The 20,097-nt window shown below is 34.9% G+C and overlaps 1 protein-coding gene across 9 annotated transcripts in view; it reads left to right on the top strand.

Annotated features, from left to right (window-relative positions):
• Spata6l (spermatogenesis associated 6 like) overlaps positions 1–20,097 on the top strand; it is a 59,186-nt gene that overhangs the window by 15,611 nt on the left and 23,478 nt on the right. For 4 of the 9 annotated variants that reach the window (XM_046420141.2, XM_046420144.2, XM_046420142.2 and 1 more), the window contains 3 exons: positions 3,210–3,258; positions 9,400–9,441; positions 18,932–19,056. In XM_046420141.2, coding sequence (XP_046276097.1) covers positions 3,210–3,258; positions 9,400–9,441; positions 18,932–19,056 — 216 coding nt within the window. Of the gene's footprint in view, positions 1–2,535; positions 2,746–3,209; positions 3,259–5,909; positions 5,996–9,399; positions 9,442–18,931; positions 19,057–20,097 lie in introns of those variants that run through there. The other 5 variants (XM_058571447.1, XM_046420143.2, XM_046420140.2 and 2 more) reach the window with 3 other exon arrangements.

Below are 20,097 nucleotides of genomic sequence, written 5' to 3'. Positions count from 1 at the left end.
AAGATAATCTAATAGTTCTTGTAAAATTATTTTGTAAATTTTCTGTAAAAACATAACCCAAAGGCATTTAAGTATAGTGCAAAACTACAGTCAGCCTTGAAGTAAAATCACAGTTGAAAGACTTGCTTGTGCTTTGCAAGTCCCAGCCAAGTTCTGTCAATCTAGTGCTAAATACCCTGGTCAATGGTTTCTATTCTTGGAACTCCCATGACATTTTTTAACTGGAGCAAAGAGAGCATTTCTGAATGTTCTTGGAGGTGTTAGAATTGCATTACATTTAATAAATTGCAGACCTTAGCCAAAAAAAAAAAAAAAAAAAACTTTCTTAGACCCGGAAAAATAATGAAAGACTATAACCAAATCAAGTTAAATCTTATAACCAAAATCCTGTAAGGAGACAAAAAAGCTCTTCTGATTTATTTAAGTCAAACCTCGTTTATGTAGCTATAGTGATAAGGCTAGATTCCTGTTCCAATGAATACAGTAATGACACAAATAGCCCAAACACTACCCACCCACTTCCCACCTCAGTATTTAAAAGAATATTCATTTGATTACAATGCAGTTACTGGCAATCCCCTGAACTTTTTGTTTTGCATTTGGAGATGAAATCAGTTTTAACCTCAATAAAGCTAATGATGTTTCTCTAAACAGTGTCACTAAGATCTTTTGGGCAGAGGGAAGGTTGGTAGGATAGGTCTGAAAGATGGTGCCCAGAAAGTGACCTGTTTTGACCTGAGGATGGGAGAGAAGATCAAGATTGATTCACTGAAGGGCCAGGGTTGCATGCAATATGTTTGTAAATCGCAGCCTATTAATTTAAATTTAAAATGTGCTAAACTGACTGGATAAAAAGAGAGAAATAAATGAGTATTATCTTAGAACATACAATCAGAACCCACAGGAACCTATTTCTCACATTTAGATGTTGAAAGTGGTGAAAATGCAGCCATTTTTCCTCCTAAGAATTTTCATATTAGTTTTATCAGTTTTCAATTTAATCTGTAGAAGACTTTAAAAATCTTTTTATAAGAAGCCCAAAGATACAAAATTGTGGAATCCTAGAATGAAATCTGTAAATGACTTTGGGCAGGGGGTCGTCTAGTCCAACCTTCTTGATTTGTTTAAAAAAAGAAAGGAATGAGTCTTAGAGTCACATTTTAAATGTCACTACTGCTCTGTTGAAAAGTGGTACATTTGATATTACTAGTAAATATATCAGAACCATTTTTTTTTTCTGAATGAAACTAATTACCCTCTTTGTATGAGTTATTTGGGTTCATAGTGTAGTTTTCTCCTAGTCAATTCCAGCTCTTCTTTATCTGTTCGCTTATCTTTCTTCAAATACTTGCAGCAAGTAGTGACATTTTCTCTTCCTTGGACCTTCTGTGTAATGCAGAATTGAATGTTTTAAAGCATTTGAATAAACAAATTCCTCATGAAAAATTTATGAGCTATTGTGTTTGAACAGTTTGTGTTCATCATTTACTCAAGATCACACTTGAGAAAATCCTCAGATAAGGGAGTATTCATTTTCCAGAGCTGGTATACAAAAATACTACAAACTGAGTGACTTAAACAACAGAAGCATATTGTCTCACAGTTCTGGAGGCTAGCAGTCTGAGATCAGAATGTTGGCAGGGTCATGTTGCCTATGAAGGCACTAGGGAAGGATCAATTCTTGACCTCTCTCCTAGCTTTTGATAGTTCCTTGGCTTTTGTCAGCATATTTTTAATATTTATATGGCTATTTATTCTTTCTGTGTGCATGCTGTTTAAAAAATTGAGGGCAGAGAGGCTATTAGGCTGGGGAAGATCCAGTGCTTTAAGTGCCTCCATAAGTAAACTGAAGCCCAATGTAAACTGTAAAATCAAACTAGAGACTTTACCAATTATAAACTGTCAACTGTCCTCTTAACTAGAGACTTTCCTAATCAGAAACTGTCAACTAACCACTCTCCAGGTCTTTCCACTCCAACCAATCAAATGTATCTTCTTGTTTTATTTCCATGTCACCTATAAAAGCTCTCTGCCCACTTGGTAGCAATTTTCTGATTGAGTGCTGCCTGGTTCATGAATCATTCTTTGCTCAAATAAACTCTTGAATTTATTTTGTATAAACTTTTTAATACCTTCTGTGCTCAAATATCCCCTTTTTATAAGGACACCAATCATATTGGATTAGGAATCCAATCTATTCCAGTATGACCTCATTCTAGCTTAACAATTACTTAATGACCCTAATTGGAAATGAGGTCACATTCTGAGGTACTGGGGCTGGGATTTCAACATTTTGGGGGACATAATTCAAACCATAACAATAGTAAAAGATGCAGTTATTGAAAAAATTTAAGCAAAAAATTACATTTGCTTAATAAATCCAACCCAGTAAGACAAAAATGGATTACAGGGAAATCACACAGTCTCCCATTTTTGTTCTTAAAGCAGATCTGGCTTTGGATCCAAGACAGATTTTTAACCATGTTTAACATTGTTTAAATGAGAACTCTGAAGCTTGAAATCAAAGTCTACTGGAAAAAAAAAATGCTTTCCACTGGGTTGCATAATTTAGTGGGAGAGGCCTTTGTTTTAGTCCTATCCCAGGGCCTTTACTGTCAAAAACAAAATATGCAGATTTGGCAATAACTGAACAGAGCACATGTGCTTTATGATAGATTTAAGAGGCTCTCTCTCCCTCACCTCTGGATTCTGTGAGAGTGTAACTCCTAGTAGTGAGCTTTTTGTGTGAGTGTTAATATGTAGGCAGAATTTCTATTTTAATGTTCCTTCTTAGCAGAACTAATTGCTTGGGAAGAGAAATCATTCAGTTAACATTTAGTGAGATCTATTGTAAGCAGAATGTTTTTCTAGGTACTCAAGACTCAGGTTAATGTAAAATGTGCTTTTAGCAACAAATAGAACTAGGTCAAGTTGACGACATTTTAAGCATGTGGTAGATTTAGCCAACTCAGATTTCCTTGCATATGCTATTGTTCTGTTAATTTCTATGAATTTGTTCTATGTTCTATTTTTGTACTATATTGATCTTTTAATCATACTTGTTAAAAGTGTTTCTGTTGAGTCCTAAAATATTATATGGCTGGATTTTACCAAATAACATCCTAATTATTAGGAAGAAAATAATCTACAGTTTCTGTAAGTAACTATTAAAAAACTTAAAAATGTTTTTCCCATATTTTTCTCTACAGGTATTTGAAAATGCAATAGATCCTGGAGCTGTAGCAGAACTTTTAGAAAGTAGGTACTCATTAAAGAAAAAAAAGATTATTCTGTGTAATTCACAGGTATATAATAGTATGCAGTTTGCTGTTTTTCTAAACTGTGATATTTCCATGTTTGATCATGTTTACATTCAAAAGACCTTATGGTAAATTTTGAATCATGTTTTTGATCCTATTACAAACTTTTTTCTAAATATAGATGGAATTTTCAAGATGATAAATTCTGTTTGGTTGTTTATCAATATTAAGTGAGAAATCCTATACCCATTATTAATCACTCTCTATTCCCTGCTAACCCTCCCAGCCAAATGCAAATATGGATCTTTCTGTCTTTATAGATTTGCTTATTCTGGATATTTCACATAAATAGGATTATTCAATATGTGGTCTTTTGTGATTAACTTCTTTTGCCTAGCATAACATTTTGAAGGTTCATTTGTGTTATAGCATGTTCCAATACCTCATTTCTTTTTATGGCCAAATAATATTCCATTGTATAATTATACCACATTTTGTTTTTCTGCTTATCAATTGGGTTGTTTGCACTTTTAGGCTATGATGAATAATGATGCTATGGATATTTATGTACAAGTTTTTGTATGGACCTATGTTTTCTTTTCTATCTATCTATCTATCTATCTATTCATTCATCTATCTATCTATCATTTATCTATGCATCCATCTATCCAGGAGTGAGATCACTAGGTAATATAATAACTATTTGGTTAGACTTTTAAGGAACTCCCACACTATTTACCAAAGCAGCTGAATCATTTTACATCTCTTCAGTAATGTCTGAGGATTTCACTTTTCTACATCTTGGCCAGCAGTTATTATTTGTCATTTTGATTGGTCTTTGTGGGTATGAAGTGGTATCTCATCATTAGTTTGATTTGTTTTTCCGTGATGGCTAATGATGTTGAGTGTTCTTTGCAGAATTGTCTATTCAGATCCTTTGCCTACTTTTTAAGTAGGTTGTCTTTAAAAAAAATTGAGTTACAAGTGTTTCTTATGTATTCCATATATAAGTCCCTATCAGATAAATGATTTCCAGTTATTTTTCTCCTGTTCTTTGGGTTGGCTTTCATTTTCTTGTTGGGATTCTTAGAAACACAAAAGTTTTAAACTTGGTGAATTCCAGTTTGTTCTTCTTATATTGCTTATACTGTTGGTGTCATATCTCAGAAACTATTGTTTAATACAAGGTCACAAAGATTTACATGTAAAAATTTTATAATATTGACTCTTATATTTGGGTCTGTAATCTGTCTTCTGTTGATTTTTGTAAATGGTGTGAGTTATGGGCCTATTTTCATTATTTTGCATGTGACTATCCATTTGTCTTAGCATCATTTGATAAAAAGACTGTAAAGATTTTGTTTCTGTCACTGAAGTCTCTTGGCACTCTTATTGAAAACCAAGTTCCTATAATGTGAAGGTTTATTTTTAGGCTCCCAATTCCATTCCATTGATTCACATGCCTATTGTTATGCCAACATACAATCTTGATTACTGTAGCTTTGTGAGAAGTTTTGAAAGCAGAAAATGTGAGCTTTCCAGCCTCCAGTTTAGTTCTTTTTTCAAGACTCTTCTCAGGGGGATCACTTAAGTTTTTTCATATGAATTTTAGAATCAACTTGTTACTTTCTGTGAAGAATCTAGCTGGGATATTAATAGGGATTTCATTGAATCTATAGATCAATTTGGGGAATATTACCCTCTTAACAATATTAAGTCTTCCAATCATGAACATGGGATGTGTTTCCATTTATTTAGGTCATTTTAAGCTTATTTTCAATGTTTATAATGTTCAGTGTACAATTCTTGCATTCCTTTTGTTAAGTTTTAAGTATTTTATTCTTTTTGATGCTGTTGTAAATTAAATTTAATTTTTTTTCCATTTTTAGATTGTTTATTTCAGTGTATAGAAATTTAGCTAAATTATTCTCTGATATTATATTCTGCAAATGTGCCAAACTCATTTATTGATTCTAGTTTTTGTTTATTTATTTATTTTTTATGATTTTATACACACAAAATTAGATTGTCTACAAATGGAAATAACTTTATTTCTTCCTTTATAGTCTGTCTGCATTTTATTTCATTTTCTTGTCTAATGCCCTGACTAGAGTTTACAGAACAATATTGAATAAAAACAATAAAAGTGATGTTACATGTCAATTTTTTATAGATGCCCTATATCAGATTGAGGAAGCTTCCTTCTGTTCCTAGTTTATATGTTGTCTTTTTTTTTTTTTTTTCTTTGTGGTGCTAAGGATTAACTCAGGGCCTTGTGCATGCGAGGTAAGCACTCTACCAACTGAGTTATGTCCCCAGCCCAGATTTTTTTCTTTAATTACAAAAGAATGTTAAATTTTATCACATGCTTTTTAATCCTTTGTTTTGTTCATATGTTTATTTGTTTTCAGACATTTATCCAATTTTACATTCCTGGAATAAATTTCACTTGATTATGGCATACAGTCCTTTCCATATATTGCGTTATTTGATGTGCTAGGATTGTGTTGAGGATTTTGGGATCTACAGTCATAAAGAGATACTGGTTGACAGTTTTGTTTTCTGGTGATATCTTGGTCAAGTTTTGCTAATACTAGCCTCATAGAATGAGTTGGGATTTTTTTAAAATTTATTTTATTTTATTTTTAGTTGTAGATGGACACACTATCTTTATTTTGTTTATTTGTCTTCTTATGTGGTGCTGAGGATTGAACCCAATGTCTCACACATGCTAGGTAAGCACTCTACCACTGAGCCACACCCACAGCCTGGGAAATGTTTTTTCCTCTTTAGTTTATTAGTATTAATTTTCTTTAAACTTTTGGTAGAATTCACCAGTGAAGCCACCTGGGCCTGAACTTGTCTTCAGATTGTTTTTCAATTACAGATTTAATGTTTCTGCTTGTTTTATTTTAATTTTTAAAAAATTTTTTAGTTGTATTGGGCAAAATACTTTTATTTTATTTATTTTTATATGGTGCTGAGGATCGAACCCAGGGCCTCGCACATGCTAGGCAAGTTCTACCACTGAGCCACAACCCCAGCCCCTCTTTCTGCTTGTTGTAGGTCTCTTCAGTATTTCTATTTCTTCTTGAACCAGTTTTGATAGATTATATCTTTCTAGGAATTTTTCCATTTCATTATCTAATTTGTTATCATAAAGTTGTTCATAGTATTGCGTTACAGTCCTTTCTATTTCTTTATGATCAGTAGTAATATCCTCTCTTTCATTTCTGATTTTAGTAATTTGAATCTTATCCCTTTTCTTGATGAATTTAACTAAAGGTTTCTCAGTTTTGTTGATTTCTAAAGAACCAGCTTTTGGATTCATTCGACTTTATTGTTTTTCTGTTCTTTATTTTATTAATTTCTTCTTATCCTTCATTATCTTCTTCCTTCTGTTTGCTTTAGATTTAGTTTGCTCTTTTTTCCCCAGTGTATTAATATGAAAGGTTCATTAGTAGGTAACCAACAACCACTTTCTTAATCTTTATGAATTTTTCAACTGAGATTTATTCAGTTGAAAGAATTAGGACCAAGGTCATAGGTAATAGCAGAATCTCATAGAGAAATAATAAGAATTAAATGCTAGGTGACCTGAGGCAGTGCTGGAAAGAGGACAGAATCAGGAGCAGGCTAGGTATCCGGCCAACATAAGAGGTGGATTAAGAAATTTGAGGGGCTAGGGTTGTGGCTCAGTGATAGAGCACTTGCCTAGCATGTGTGAGGCCCTGGGTTCGAGTCTCAGTACTATATATAAATAAAATAAAGGTCAGTTTACAACTAAAATAAATATATATTTAAAAAAAAGAAATTTGAAATTATGCATCTAATGAGTCTGTGTCCACAGATAGTGCAGGTTAGAAACAGAATAGTACAACAGTAAAACAGGGGTTCAGAAAGCCAGGTGTAGAATAAATAGAAAATCTACAGGAATCAAAGGTTATGATCATCAGAAACAGTAAATGAAACTTTGAAGGAGTTGATGGGATGTGGGTGTGCTCAAAACTCACAGCATCTAGAGAAAACCCTGGATCCTATTTATGCTATTCACTAAGACTAGAAAGTCAGAAAGAAGAGTTGGTGGAGGGAGTTTAACTTTGGACAGATTGAGTTTAGAGTGTCAGTGTAAGATCTAAATGGAGGTGTTTCATTGCTAGCAGGCAATTAAAAGCTGTAGGTATTTTATAAAGTATCCTAATGTACTTGTTCTTTGGAAGAATGGGATTTTCAGTGAAACATCTTGTGGGTAAGAACACTAGCCCTGGGAATAGACTGCGTGGGTTCCTGTAGAGCTCTGTCAGTGTTAGCCATGTGACCTTGCTATGCTTTTTTCTTTGAGATTTAGTTGTCTCATTCATAAAATTGGAAGATAGCTGTTATTAGACTCTTTGAGTTGTGGTGAGAATTAATTGAATACAAGGAATTTTGAACTTAAAACAAATTAAGTGCTTAATGGAACTGTTGGAGTGAAATTTCAGGCTATCTTGGTTTTTAAGTTTCTTGGAATTTATATTTATTTATTTATTTGGGGTACTGGGGCTTGAGCTCAGGAACACTCAACCACTGAGCCACATCCCCAGCCCTGTTTTGTATTTTATTTAGAAACACGGTCTCACTGAGTGGCTTAGCGCCTCGCTTTTGCTGAGGCTGGCTTTGAACTCATGATCCTCCTGTCTCAGGCTCCTGAGCCACGGGGATTACAGGAGTGCGCCTCAACATCTGGCTAGTTTCTTGGAATTTAAATTTTGTTCTTATGCATTCATAAATCTATTTTTATCTATTTAATCTATTCTTTATTAATTTTGTATTGTAATACTGTTTGTTTTAATTCACCTTTATGATTTGAGTTTTATTCTTGCCTCTAGAGATACTATAGATTAGATCATTATTTCTAAATGTATTTTGAACTCAAATAATAATAAAGTTTTATTTTATGTTTTAATTTATATAGTCATTGGTACACTGTCTTCGGTAAGATAAACTTTTATGTTAATGGGTCACAATTAGATTTTGAATTTTTAAGATGAAAAGTACACATTTTCATGCCCCTTTTTTTTTTTTTTTTTGGTGGTACTAGGGATTGAACCCAGGGCCTATGTGCATGCAAGGCAGGCACTCTACCGACTAAGCTATATCCCCAGCCCCCCATTTTGATGCTCTTATGAAAACACTTTTTTTTTTTTTTTGGTACCAGAGATTTAACTCAGGGGAACTCGACCACTGAGCCACATCCCCACCACTATTTTGTATTTTATTTAGACACAAGGTCTCACTGAGTTGCTTAGTGCCTTGCCATTGATGAGGGTTGCTTTGAACTCTTGATCCTCCTGTCTCAGCCTCCCCAGCTGCTGAGATTACAGGCCTGCATCACCGCACCAGGCATGAATACACTTTTTTTTTAAGTATTTATTTTTTACTTGTAGTTGGACACAATACATTTATTTTATTTGTTTATTTTTATGTGGTGCTAAGGATCGAGCCCAGGGCCTCACATGTGCTAGGCGAGCACTCTACCGCTGAGCCACAACCCCAGCCCTCATGAATACATTTTTAAGAGACAAAATATTACATGTTTTGTCTGTACTTTCCTGGAGTTGAAACGATATTTTTATAACTCAGATATTCTTATTCTACTCCCTCGACTTATTGACACCTGAGACCTTGTTGGTGTGGCACTTATTTTTAATTATAATTGTTCCTTGATATCCATGGGAAATTGGTTCCAGGACCTCAAAGAATCCCCAAACCCACCAATATGCAATTTCCTTATAACGAATGATACAGTATTGACTTATAACCTATACCCACCCTCCCATATATTTAAATCATAGCCATATTACTTATATGCAGTGTAAATAGTTGTTATTCTGTATTGTTTGGGGAATAATGACAAGAATATGTCTGTACATGTTTAGTACTGATGCATTTTTAGAAATATTTTCTATCCGCAGTTGGTTGAATATGTGGATGGGGAACCTATGGAAATAGAACCTATAAATATAGAGGGCTAGCTGCATTGTTGTTATTAATAATGTAAATGGAGTGTTATGGTAGTTTAATTTATAAAATTAAAATATTTAATAAAAAACTCTGACAATTTTTTGAAGTATTAAAATTCCACTGTTTTCCTTTTTAGGCTTCCTAGCCAGGTTTGAGTTAATACAGCTAGTGCCTCCAGGTAATGTGCCAGAAATGCATTTCTACACCAACTTAATTTTAAGAGGATTTTTACATGACAAAATGGGGACTGGCATTTAAACACTGAGCCTTTATATAACATATAACTTCTTATGCTTATATGTTTATATATGTGACCTTACTGTGTTTTTCTCTTTGAGATTTAGTTGTCTCATTCATAAAATTAGAGGATAGCTGTTATATCTTGGGGTTGTGGTGAGAATTAAAAAGTATATATGGAATCAGCCAAAGGTGTCTTATCAATGGATGAATGGATAAAGAAAATGTGGTATATATGCACAATGAAGTTTTATTCAGCCATAAAGCAAAATGAAATTATGGCCTTTGCAGGAAAATAAGTGGAACTAGAGACCATCTTGTTCAGAGAAATAAGTCAAACTCAAAAAGTCAATGGTCAGTTGTATGTTTTCTCTCATGTATAGAAGCTAGAAAGGAAAAAGGAAACAAAGGTCAGGGTGGATCTCCTAAAAATCAAAGGGCGATCAGTAGACCAAAGGGAGCAAGGGGTGGGAGGCAGAGAGGGAGAGGGGAAAAGTTAGGAAGTGATATTAGCCAAATGATATTGTTATATTGTGTGCATGTGTGAATATGTAATAACAAATTCCATCAATATGAACAACTATAATGCATCAATAAAAATGTAGAAAAAAGTTTTTAAAAAGTGTACATAATATATACTTCTCCTCTGCCAATCTATTGACAATTCCAGGACATTTTTTGTCACCCCAGAAATAAACCCCATACACAGCAGTTATTCCTCATTCCCTCTTCCGTCTAGCCCCTGAGCACTGCTCATCTACTTTATGTCTCAATTGATTTGCCAATTCTAGAATTTCGTATAAATGGAAAGCTACACTATGTGGCTTTTTAGGTCTGGATCTTTCATTTAGCCTAATATTTTCAAGGTTTAGGCATGTTGTAACATGTATCAGACCTTAATTCCTCTTTATGCCCAAATAATACTCTTGTATACTCACCATATTTTGTTTATACATGTATATGTTGATAAAAATTGGAGTTGTTTCCACTTTTGGGAGATTATAAATAGTGTTGTTATGAACATTCACATACACATCATTGTGTATTTCTTTTAGTTCTCTTGGGTGAGTGTGGTTTTCTACATTATACAATAAATCTGTCAAACTTTTTGGGAAACTGCCAAACTGAGTATGGTTTTTCAACATTTTTAGATGGTTGAATAAAAATTTTCAAGAGAAGAATATTTAGTAATGTGAAAACTATATGAAATTCAGATTTTATCATCTAAAAGAAAGTTTTACTGGAACATAGCCACATTCATGTTTAAGTATTACTTGTAGCTCTTTCACAGCACAGTGACAGAGTTGAGTAGTTGTAACCAGATGGCCTGCAAAGCCTAAAAGATTTACTATCTGTTCCTTTATAGAAAAAGTTTGTGACCCCTCTGCTACAGTCATGGGACTCTAGGAGGAACCCATTCTCTGATGCTTTTGCATTGAGTCTTGAGACCTGAGCTGGTCCAAGAGGGTACAACCAGCTAATCTCATAAATAGTCTTTGAGCATGGCTCTGTGATTTTAGGGCTTTATATCTCTATGGTGTGTGTGTGTGTGTGTGTGTGTGTGTGTGTGTGTGTGTGTGAAAGAGAAAGAGAGAGAGAGGAGAGAGACAGAGAGAATCTAAAACCCAGAAAATTCTCTTGTGATCTTTGATCTTTGCTATTTACACATTTCTGTTTTTTTCTTTCCTGAGATGAAAATAACTTCATAGTCTTTACTTACAAAAAGGATCCAAAAATCACATCATCCTGAAAGAACCATTAAGCATGTTTCTTGGTATTTCTCTGTGATTAGAGCACATTGTTACAGACTTTTTATGTGTGTTATATACATATTCTATTCTTGTTAAAAAGTCAAACTCAAAAAGTCAGTGGTCAGTTGTATGTTTTCTCTCATGTATAGAAGCTAGAAAGGAAAAAGGAAAATTAGATTTTCCTCATTTTATGTCCCTGTTTTATTGTCTTTTTTTTTTTCCTTTTTAGTACTGGAAATTGAACCCAGGGACATTTAACCACTGAGCCACATACCCAGCCCTTTTTATTTTTTATTTTGAGACAGGGTATCACTAAATTGCTTTGGGTCTTGCTAAGTTGCTGAGGCTGGTCTTGAACTTGTGATCCTCCTGCCTCAGTTCCCAAGTCGATGGAATTTCAGGTGTACACCACTGCGGCCATTGCCAGGTTCACTTTTTTTTTTAGTTTCCACATCAGAGAGAGAAACTATAACACTTTTCTTTATGTGTCTTGACTTATTTCTCTTAGCATGATGTCATCCAGTTTCATTCATTTTTCCTGCTAATGACAGGATTTCATTAAGTCTGAATAATATTCCATCATTTCTAATGATAATCTATACCTTGATTTTTGATAGCCATGAAAACCTTAATTAATTTACTTGTGTTTTTAAAGGGCTATAAACAGAATATCTGCAATATTTTGGGTTGGATTTTCTTATTCTACCTAGTTCACCTAGTTACCTATAATTTAAAATTTTTCAATATCTATTTTCCATAGTGTTATCCTTACATTTTATTGAGCATTTAGATTTTGTCTTTCACATATTTATAAAAATTATTTTTCCTTGGTTTATTTATGAAGAGTAGAATTACTAAATTAAACTGTGCCTTGTGAATCTGGGGTTAACTGATCACCCATAAGGTTCACTGCTACATCTGCATCTACAAGGCAGAGCATACCCATTCCCCATATCCAGCAGATAATAAGGTCCAGCTGAATATTGTCATTTGGATTTACTGTGTTTACAAAATGTGTAATAATTTATTTTTTTAGATTGATTTTTTAATTTGTTCTAATTAGTCATACATGACAGTAGAATGCATTTTGACACATTTATACTTAAGTGGAGTATAACTCCATAATTCTTTTGATTGTACATGATGTAGAGTTATACAGGTCATGTAATCATATATGCACATAGGGTAATAATGTCCAATTCATTCTACTATCGTTCCTACAATAATTTCTTTAAGATATATTTTACCATGTTTTATAGCCCCTTTTAAAAAAAGGTGATTTGTGAAAATCCTACATTTGAAATTGGCTTCTTAAAAATTTCCATTTTACTACATTGTGAATTGTTTGCTTCCTTTTCTTCTATATTAAGTGACTGTCAATGTCCTTGATTAATTGTGGTGTTTGGTTGCAAAGTCCTGACATTTTAACCTATGTCTTTAGTTAGTTATAGTCAATACATATATATTTCCTCTTTTTTGATTCAGTGTTTTGGTATTTTACATGTGAACGTTCCTTTTTCTTAAGAGAGCATGAGAGAGGGAAAGTGAACCTGGCAGATGCCTCAGCTAAAGAATGGGGGCAGTGGAGGATTTTGAGTGAGGATCATATTCCTACCCATAATGATATATCACCAGAGCAAGTCAAGGGGCCCTGTGAAGTGATGTAGACCCAGGCAGCTATAGTTCTTTCTTCTACTTCTTGGTCAGCCCCTGCAAACAGAAAAGAACCCTACTCTGTCTGAATTTAGGGATAGACACTCTTGGATATGTCGTTACTTTTTAAGGCAGACAGAACAGAGCAGATAGATGCCTCCTACCTGCTGTTCAGAAATTCTTAGTGAAGGTTTTTCAGCCAAAAAGTGACAGGCTAAAAATCAGGCCATTGAGTTTTTTTCCATAAGTTTTTTTTCTTACTTGACCTAATTTTATGTTCAAACATATATCACTGCTAAGTGGCAAGTTATATTTTAATATACTAATAAGGTAGAAGTATGCTTAATTTGGTCTTATTTAATTTTGCATGAATTAAAAATTAAAAATTACCTAAATACCTCACTGTACAAAATTTAATTAACATAGAAGTATATAGACTCATTCATCAACAACTCCTAACAGATACTTCATTAACAATTAGTTGCATATGTTTTTAGATCTTTTAAAATGCATTTGGTATATATCATGCATTTAGTATATTTAACCAACCTTAAAATAACACATGCACACACCTCTACATACTGAATATGTGAGGTGCACACTATATTTTTGTAGATGTGGTGTATGTTAAATATGTGCATTTTGCAACTGCTTTTAAAATTTAATTCATGTTGAACCCCTGCATATTTTTTATGTGACCAAAATCCATTTTTGAGAAGGCTACGAAAATAGTTGTCTGTAAATAATGATGATTGGAGAATATTTAAGCTGAGTGCATCCATACTGGTTCTAACTCACAAGTTAATCATATGCAAAGTGGGAGCCTTATTATGCTTGTTTTCTTTTTGTCCACAATCCTCCAATTTCAGATTATAATTTTAGTGGAATTAAGTTTAAATTACTCAAAATAACAATTTCACTCAGCTACAGATGCCATGCAGATTAACTGATTAATTGTTCAGCATATGTTATTGAGGGTATACTTCACATGTGTCTACCCTGTGCCAATCTTTCTGGTATGATACTAGTGACTCCAGGCACTAATTGGAGGTAGTGAGCCCTCTGGATCTGCAGTCCTTGATACTAACCTCTTGCTTAAAGTCTTGTGTGGGCTGCACTGTGGGGTCACACAGGCTACATTTAGACCAATTTTTCTTTGGCTGATTTGTTATCTTGCTGTATTTTGCTGTATATATTACTTTATTGTTTGTTACTTTTTGCTTCTCTTTCACTTAACCATGGAAAGACATTTTCCCATTAGAATAGGAATACAAATAGTGTTACTAAGATTTGCATATGGCTTTATGCTAAAGAATGAAGAAGTCCAGTGATTTTGCTTCCAAAAATTAATGATCCCTTTGGCTCTTAGTTTACAAAGATGCTATGGACACAGGGGGGCAGTGTAATCCTGTTTGACAGTGAGCTCGGTACTTTTTATTAATCTCCTAAGCAAATACCTTATCTTTGGGTAATCCATGTATATTCAGTATAACTGTAAAATCCTATTTTAATGGGCACCCATTTACTTAATCAGAGCTTGATTTTATACTTCACCAGTTGTGTTCACTAGGTGCCAGCACGGAAAGTAGTTTCTATGAAAGTCAATTACTGGGAGTAAAGAGATAAAGAGTAGGTGGGAAACAGGTGGGAAGGTGAGTATAATTCTAAGATTAGTCTTCAGTTTCGTTTACTTCATTTACTTTGTTTGCCTCAGCTGAACTGCTTTTGAATTCTTACTTTGCCATGTGGGCATCATGAAATGTCTTAAATTCTGAGAGCTTCAGTTTCCCTGTCTGTAAAGAGAGAATCAAATTATATTCTCTCTCTAGAATCATACTGTCAATTCTGATATGCTCCATAGATGTTAAAGATTTCTAAAAACCAATGTTATTAAAATTATTGTTCTTCTTAAAGACACATTCATTTCCTTTTTTTTTTCTTTTTTTGGTTAGATGATGCTACTATCTATGCCATTAGCCTGTGGAGAACACTGAGTTCTTTCAAACACTTCATTTGTCCTGAGACTTGCTCAGCCTGTGAATGAGTTCATTATTTATAACTTTGACTCTTGTTGTAACTTCCCCTTAATATGCTGACATTTTCACACTTGGTGGCAGTTTGGGTGTCTGGAAAATGACCAAACCAGAGAAACTGTATTAAGAAGCTTTATAGCCTTCTATTTATTTTTCTAAATTGTTCCAGTCTATTTTTTAAAAAATATTTATTTTTTAGGTGTAGATGGACACAACACAATGCCTTTATTTTTATGTGGTGCTGAGGATCGAACCCGGGTCCCGCCCGTGCTAGGCGAGCTCTCTACCGCTGAGCCACAATCCTAGCCCCTTGGTCTATTTTTAATCTTATTATTCCGAATGTAGTAGATGAGCTCACTTCCACTTCTTTGACCTCTTATTTTAATCTAAATTCTTGCTGCATATAGAAATAATAATTTAGTGTTGTCATTTTGGATGCAGTGACAAGAACTAGCTGAAAACATTTGAAAGGTAAGAGGACAAAGGAAAAGCCTATTTCATACCACACATCTAGGTGTTTGTTCCCATCAGGAATGTAACCATGTTCACAGAGACCAGAGTAGCGCTGGGACAACCCTTAGGCAGGTTTTGGGGAGCAGTCATGACAATGACAGGTAATGTCAGATGCTCTGCTTCATGTTACATGTGTTTTGTCATTTGTCCTTACAGTACCCCTAAGGTTAGGTAACTAGGATGATTTGTATATTTACCTAAAGAGAAAGCTGAAGTTATAACATTTGCATAATTACCTAGGGTCACATAGCTGATAGGTGGTGAAGCAGGGATTTGAAGCCAACTTTTACTGACTCTGGAACCTGAGTTTTTATCCAGTGGGCCACAGCCTTCAGTAGAAAGCTGCTTTTGTGTTGCTAGTGATAGGGAAGGAAACTGGTACACCAATTCCCATTTTTATGTTGTACTTCATTGTTCAGTTGGAGGAAGAGTCTGTTTTGGGCCAACAAGGGTGGAGAGGTCACACCTGTCACAGAGAACACTGTAAAGGGAGCACTGATGAAAAAGGAGGCTGGGATAAGACTAGTAAATGAAGCAGAAGACTGATCTCAGAATTGTACTCACCTGTCCACCTGTCTCCTCACCTCCTCTTTATCTCTTTACTCCCAGTAATTGACTTCCATGGAATCTACTTCTTTTCACTCCTGGCACTTATAACTCTTTTTTAAAAAATGTTTTTTAGTTATACATGGGCACAATATCTTTATTTTGTTTATTTATTTTTATGTGGTGCTGAGGATTGAATCCAGTGCCTCAAATGTGCGAGGCAAGTGCTCTGCTACAGAGCTACAACCCCAGCCCAGCACTTACAACTTTTAACTATACATTTATTTTTTGAGGTTTTGGTGCATTAATTTTAAATATATTATTTTTAATGTGTTAGTAATATTTAATGTATTAGCACTTGCGGACTACAGACTCCAGAAGGGCAGGAATTGTGTTTATCTTGTTCACCTGTATATATCCATTCTTTAGTACTCTTGGCACATAGTAGGTTCTCAACAAATATTTCTTGAATAATGAATGAAAAAAATCATTGAAAAATAAATGTAATCCCATCTACTTGGGAGACTGAGATAGAATTGGAAATTTAAGTTCAGACTGGGCAACTCAGCAAGACCCTGTCTTAAATTAAATTAAATTAAATCAAATCAAATAGGACTGGGGATACAGCTCAGTGGAAGAGTGTCCCTGGGTTAAGTCCACAGAATCACATACACAAAAAAACTCATTCATTTTCTTGAATGAATATGAGGATTGCATTTATCAAGTATTCACTGTGTTAGAATTATGTTGTTCTGTAGTTCTGAAGACAGCATCCAGTATGCTATACTTTACTGTTCTTCTCTGAACATCTTTGGAATTCAGTTTTAAAATGTTTGTCTTTAGGGCTGGGGTTGTAGCTCAGTGGTAGAGTGCTTGCCTTGCATGCATGAGGCCCTGGGTTTCGTCCCCAGCACCACATAAAAATAAACAAATAGAAATAAAGATATTTTAAAAAGTTTGTCTTTAACGATAATTCAAGGGGTCTGTGAAAGATGCTGACATTGTGACTCCTTTTTAGAGATGATTGTCTTAGTCTGCCCTGTAATTGTTGAACTGCCCTGAGTTCACACCTTTTTAGGGGCAGCCCTGTCAATAGAAGAGTGAACAGAAAAGACAAAGTCAGTGTTTTCATAGAGGAAGCAGATCATGAATAAATACATGAACAATAACAACAACAACAGTGATAAATGTGATATCAAAAATAAAATAGAGTGATGTAATGTGGAACACTCCTTTGGGCTGAGTTGCTAACTTTCTGATGAGATGATACTTAAGTCAAGTCTATCATTTGATAGGAGGGAGCCAGCCATTCAAGGGCTAGGGGGAGGAATACTACAGGGAGAACAGTAGGACAAAATTCTGTAATAGAGGCGAACTTAGTATGTTTGAGGGACAGCAAGGATGGGCAGCAGTGATGACAGGAAACAACCCAGGGGGAGGATAATAAATAAAGTAGGAGAAGGTGACGAGAGGCCTGATTATGTAGAGTCTTGAAGGCTGGGGTAAGTTGCTTAAGTTTTATTTTAATATTTGGGAAGACTATTGGAAGGTTTTAAGCAGATGAAAGGCACAGTTTGATGTACTTAAAATAACACAGAGTGTGGAGAATAGGTTTGGTGGGCGATGAAAGCCAGGGGATCACCTAGGCGGCCATAGCAGTGACCCAGGAGAGAGGTTAAGGGGTGGGGCATGGAGTTAGGGTGGTAACTATAAAGAAAGCAAAGGAAGCAGATTATAGATTTACTTTGGAGATAGAGTCGACAGAACTTGCTAATGGAGAGCTGAATTTTTTTGGGAAAATATGACTTCTGGTTCGGGCCTGTTAGGATGAAGAAACTATAATGCATTTAGGATGAAGCTTGAAAGATGAATAGGATCTCAACACAATGAGAAGGAAGGAATAGCATAATCTGTGGGGAATACATTGCAGAAGAGGGAAGATTGAGGGACGATTCATCATCAGTTGTTGTGGATCATAAGCTGGATCATGTCTGGGAAGGCAAGTGGAAAGAAAATCAATATAATATTCCAACTGTAATATAAGGGAAAAATAAAAGGACAGATGTTTATAATAAAATGATATGCATGTCAGTTCATAAAACTGAGCATAGTGAGGTATTTAAATGTGACATGGTTTTCAAAATGCCAGACAGGTCTTGATGAAGATTCAAACAATACAAAGTAAAATTTTTCCTTGATATATGCTATACCCGCATTCTTAGAAAATTCAGTTTATTTTAAAATCACACAAAAAATGCTTAGTACTTATATGTAACATAGATTTAAGGTCTTGGCTCAGATATTCATCAGGCAATTTTTAGCCTGAAAGAATGTCTTATAGGACTATAGAAAATCATGCAGATAGCCCATTGTCCAAGAGGCAGGAATATTGTGAGCACTGCAAGACACCCTACCACCTTTGGCTCCTGCCCATAAAATGCCTCACAAATGACCAGAATGTCCCTGGGGTTGATGAGAACCACCTTATGAGAACCACAGGTTTAGCTGTTCTCTGGGCCAGTGGCACCCCTGTTTGGCAGACAATGAACCCCAATCTAAATAAGTAATCTTTGTGTATGCAGGGGTGTGTCTGCCTTGTTCCTGTCTATTCCTGGGGTGTGGCCAAGGTTTGTCCTTGGTAAATATTTGGTGAGGGAAAGAATGAAAGAATGGTTGGAAAGATAAGTTCTCTTCTTTGTTCTGTTTTGTGGAGCAACCCTTTAGTCTCTTTAATCTGTTATGACTTGAGAGAATTGTTAAACATTATCCATGAGATAACAAAATAGTAGAAATTATTTTCCCCTTGAAAAACAAGTGCTGGTACCAAAAAGTCTATTTTTACTTATTTGTATCTCTGCCATAGTCTGTCTGAACTTTTATTTTGTTAAATGTGGGTGAAGATACACATATTTGTGCTTTTCTCCTTCTTTTCTAGTGTGGGAAGAGTTGGCCTACTATGAAGAAAACACACGAGATTTTCTTTTCCCTGAGCCCAAGTTGACACCTTCACATCCTGGAATACATAGAGAGGTGCTTATGAAGACAGCCATAGGTTTTCCAGTAAGTGATCTTGCTCATCTGGGCTTCTATTGGGAGAGAAATTCTTGGAACATGAACATTTTATTCTCAACAGTGTTGATCTTGGACAGATAATTTTATCTTGCTTAGTACCTCACTGCTGTTCAGGGCCCTGTTTAGATGCCCTGCTCAAGATACCAAATTATACTTATTTCTACCATTGATCTGATGGTGGAAGTCTTATTATCCATTCAGGCTAAATCATTGACATAGTTGCATTATCACATAGCTATACAAGCAAATTGATATCTCAACTTCTTTTTTTTTAATTTTTTATTGTTGGCTGTTCAAAACATTACATAGTTCTTGATATATCATATTTCACACTTTGATTCAAGTGGGTTATGAGCTCCCATTTTTACCCCATATACAGATTGCAGAATTACATCAGTTACACATCCATTGATTTACATATTGCCATACTAGTGTCTGTTGTGTTCTGCTGCCTTTCCTATCCTCTACTATCCCCCCTCCCCTCCCCTCCCCTCCCCTTTTCTCTCTCTGCCCCCTCTACTGGCATTCATTTGTCCCCCTTGTATTATTTTTCCCTTTCCCCTCACTTCCTCTTGTATGTACTTTTGTATAACTCTGAGGGTCTCCTTCCATTTCCATGCAATTTCCCTTCTCTCTCCCTTTCCCTCCCACCTCTCATCCCTGTTTAATGTTAATCTTCTTCTCATGCTCTTCGACCCTACTCTGTTCTTAGTTACTCTCCTTATATCAAAGAAGACATTTGGCATTTGTTTTTTAGGGATTGGCTAGCTTCACTTAGCATAATCTGCTCTAATGCCATCCATTTCCCTGTAAATTCTATGATTTTGTCATTTTTTAATGCAGAGTAATACTCCATTGTGTATAAATGCCACATTTTTTTTATCCATTCATCTATTGAAGGGCATCTAGGTTGGTTCCACAGTCTTGCTATTGTGAATTGTGCTGCTATGAACATCGATGTAGCAGTGTCCCTGTAGCATGCTCTTTTTAGGTCTTTAGGGAATAGACCGAGAAGGGGAATAGCTGGGT

The sequence above is a fragment of the Marmota monax genome, unplaced genomic scaffold, assembly GCF_021218885.2.
Source record: "Marmota monax isolate L192 unplaced genomic scaffold, Marmota_monax_Labrador192_F-V1.1 WCK01_AAM20220418_F8-fsc00277, whole genome shotgun sequence".
Taxonomy (NCBI): Eukaryota; Metazoa; Chordata; class Mammalia; order Rodentia; family Sciuridae; genus Marmota; species Marmota monax.
This window is presented reverse-complemented; position numbering and strand designations above follow the sequence as displayed.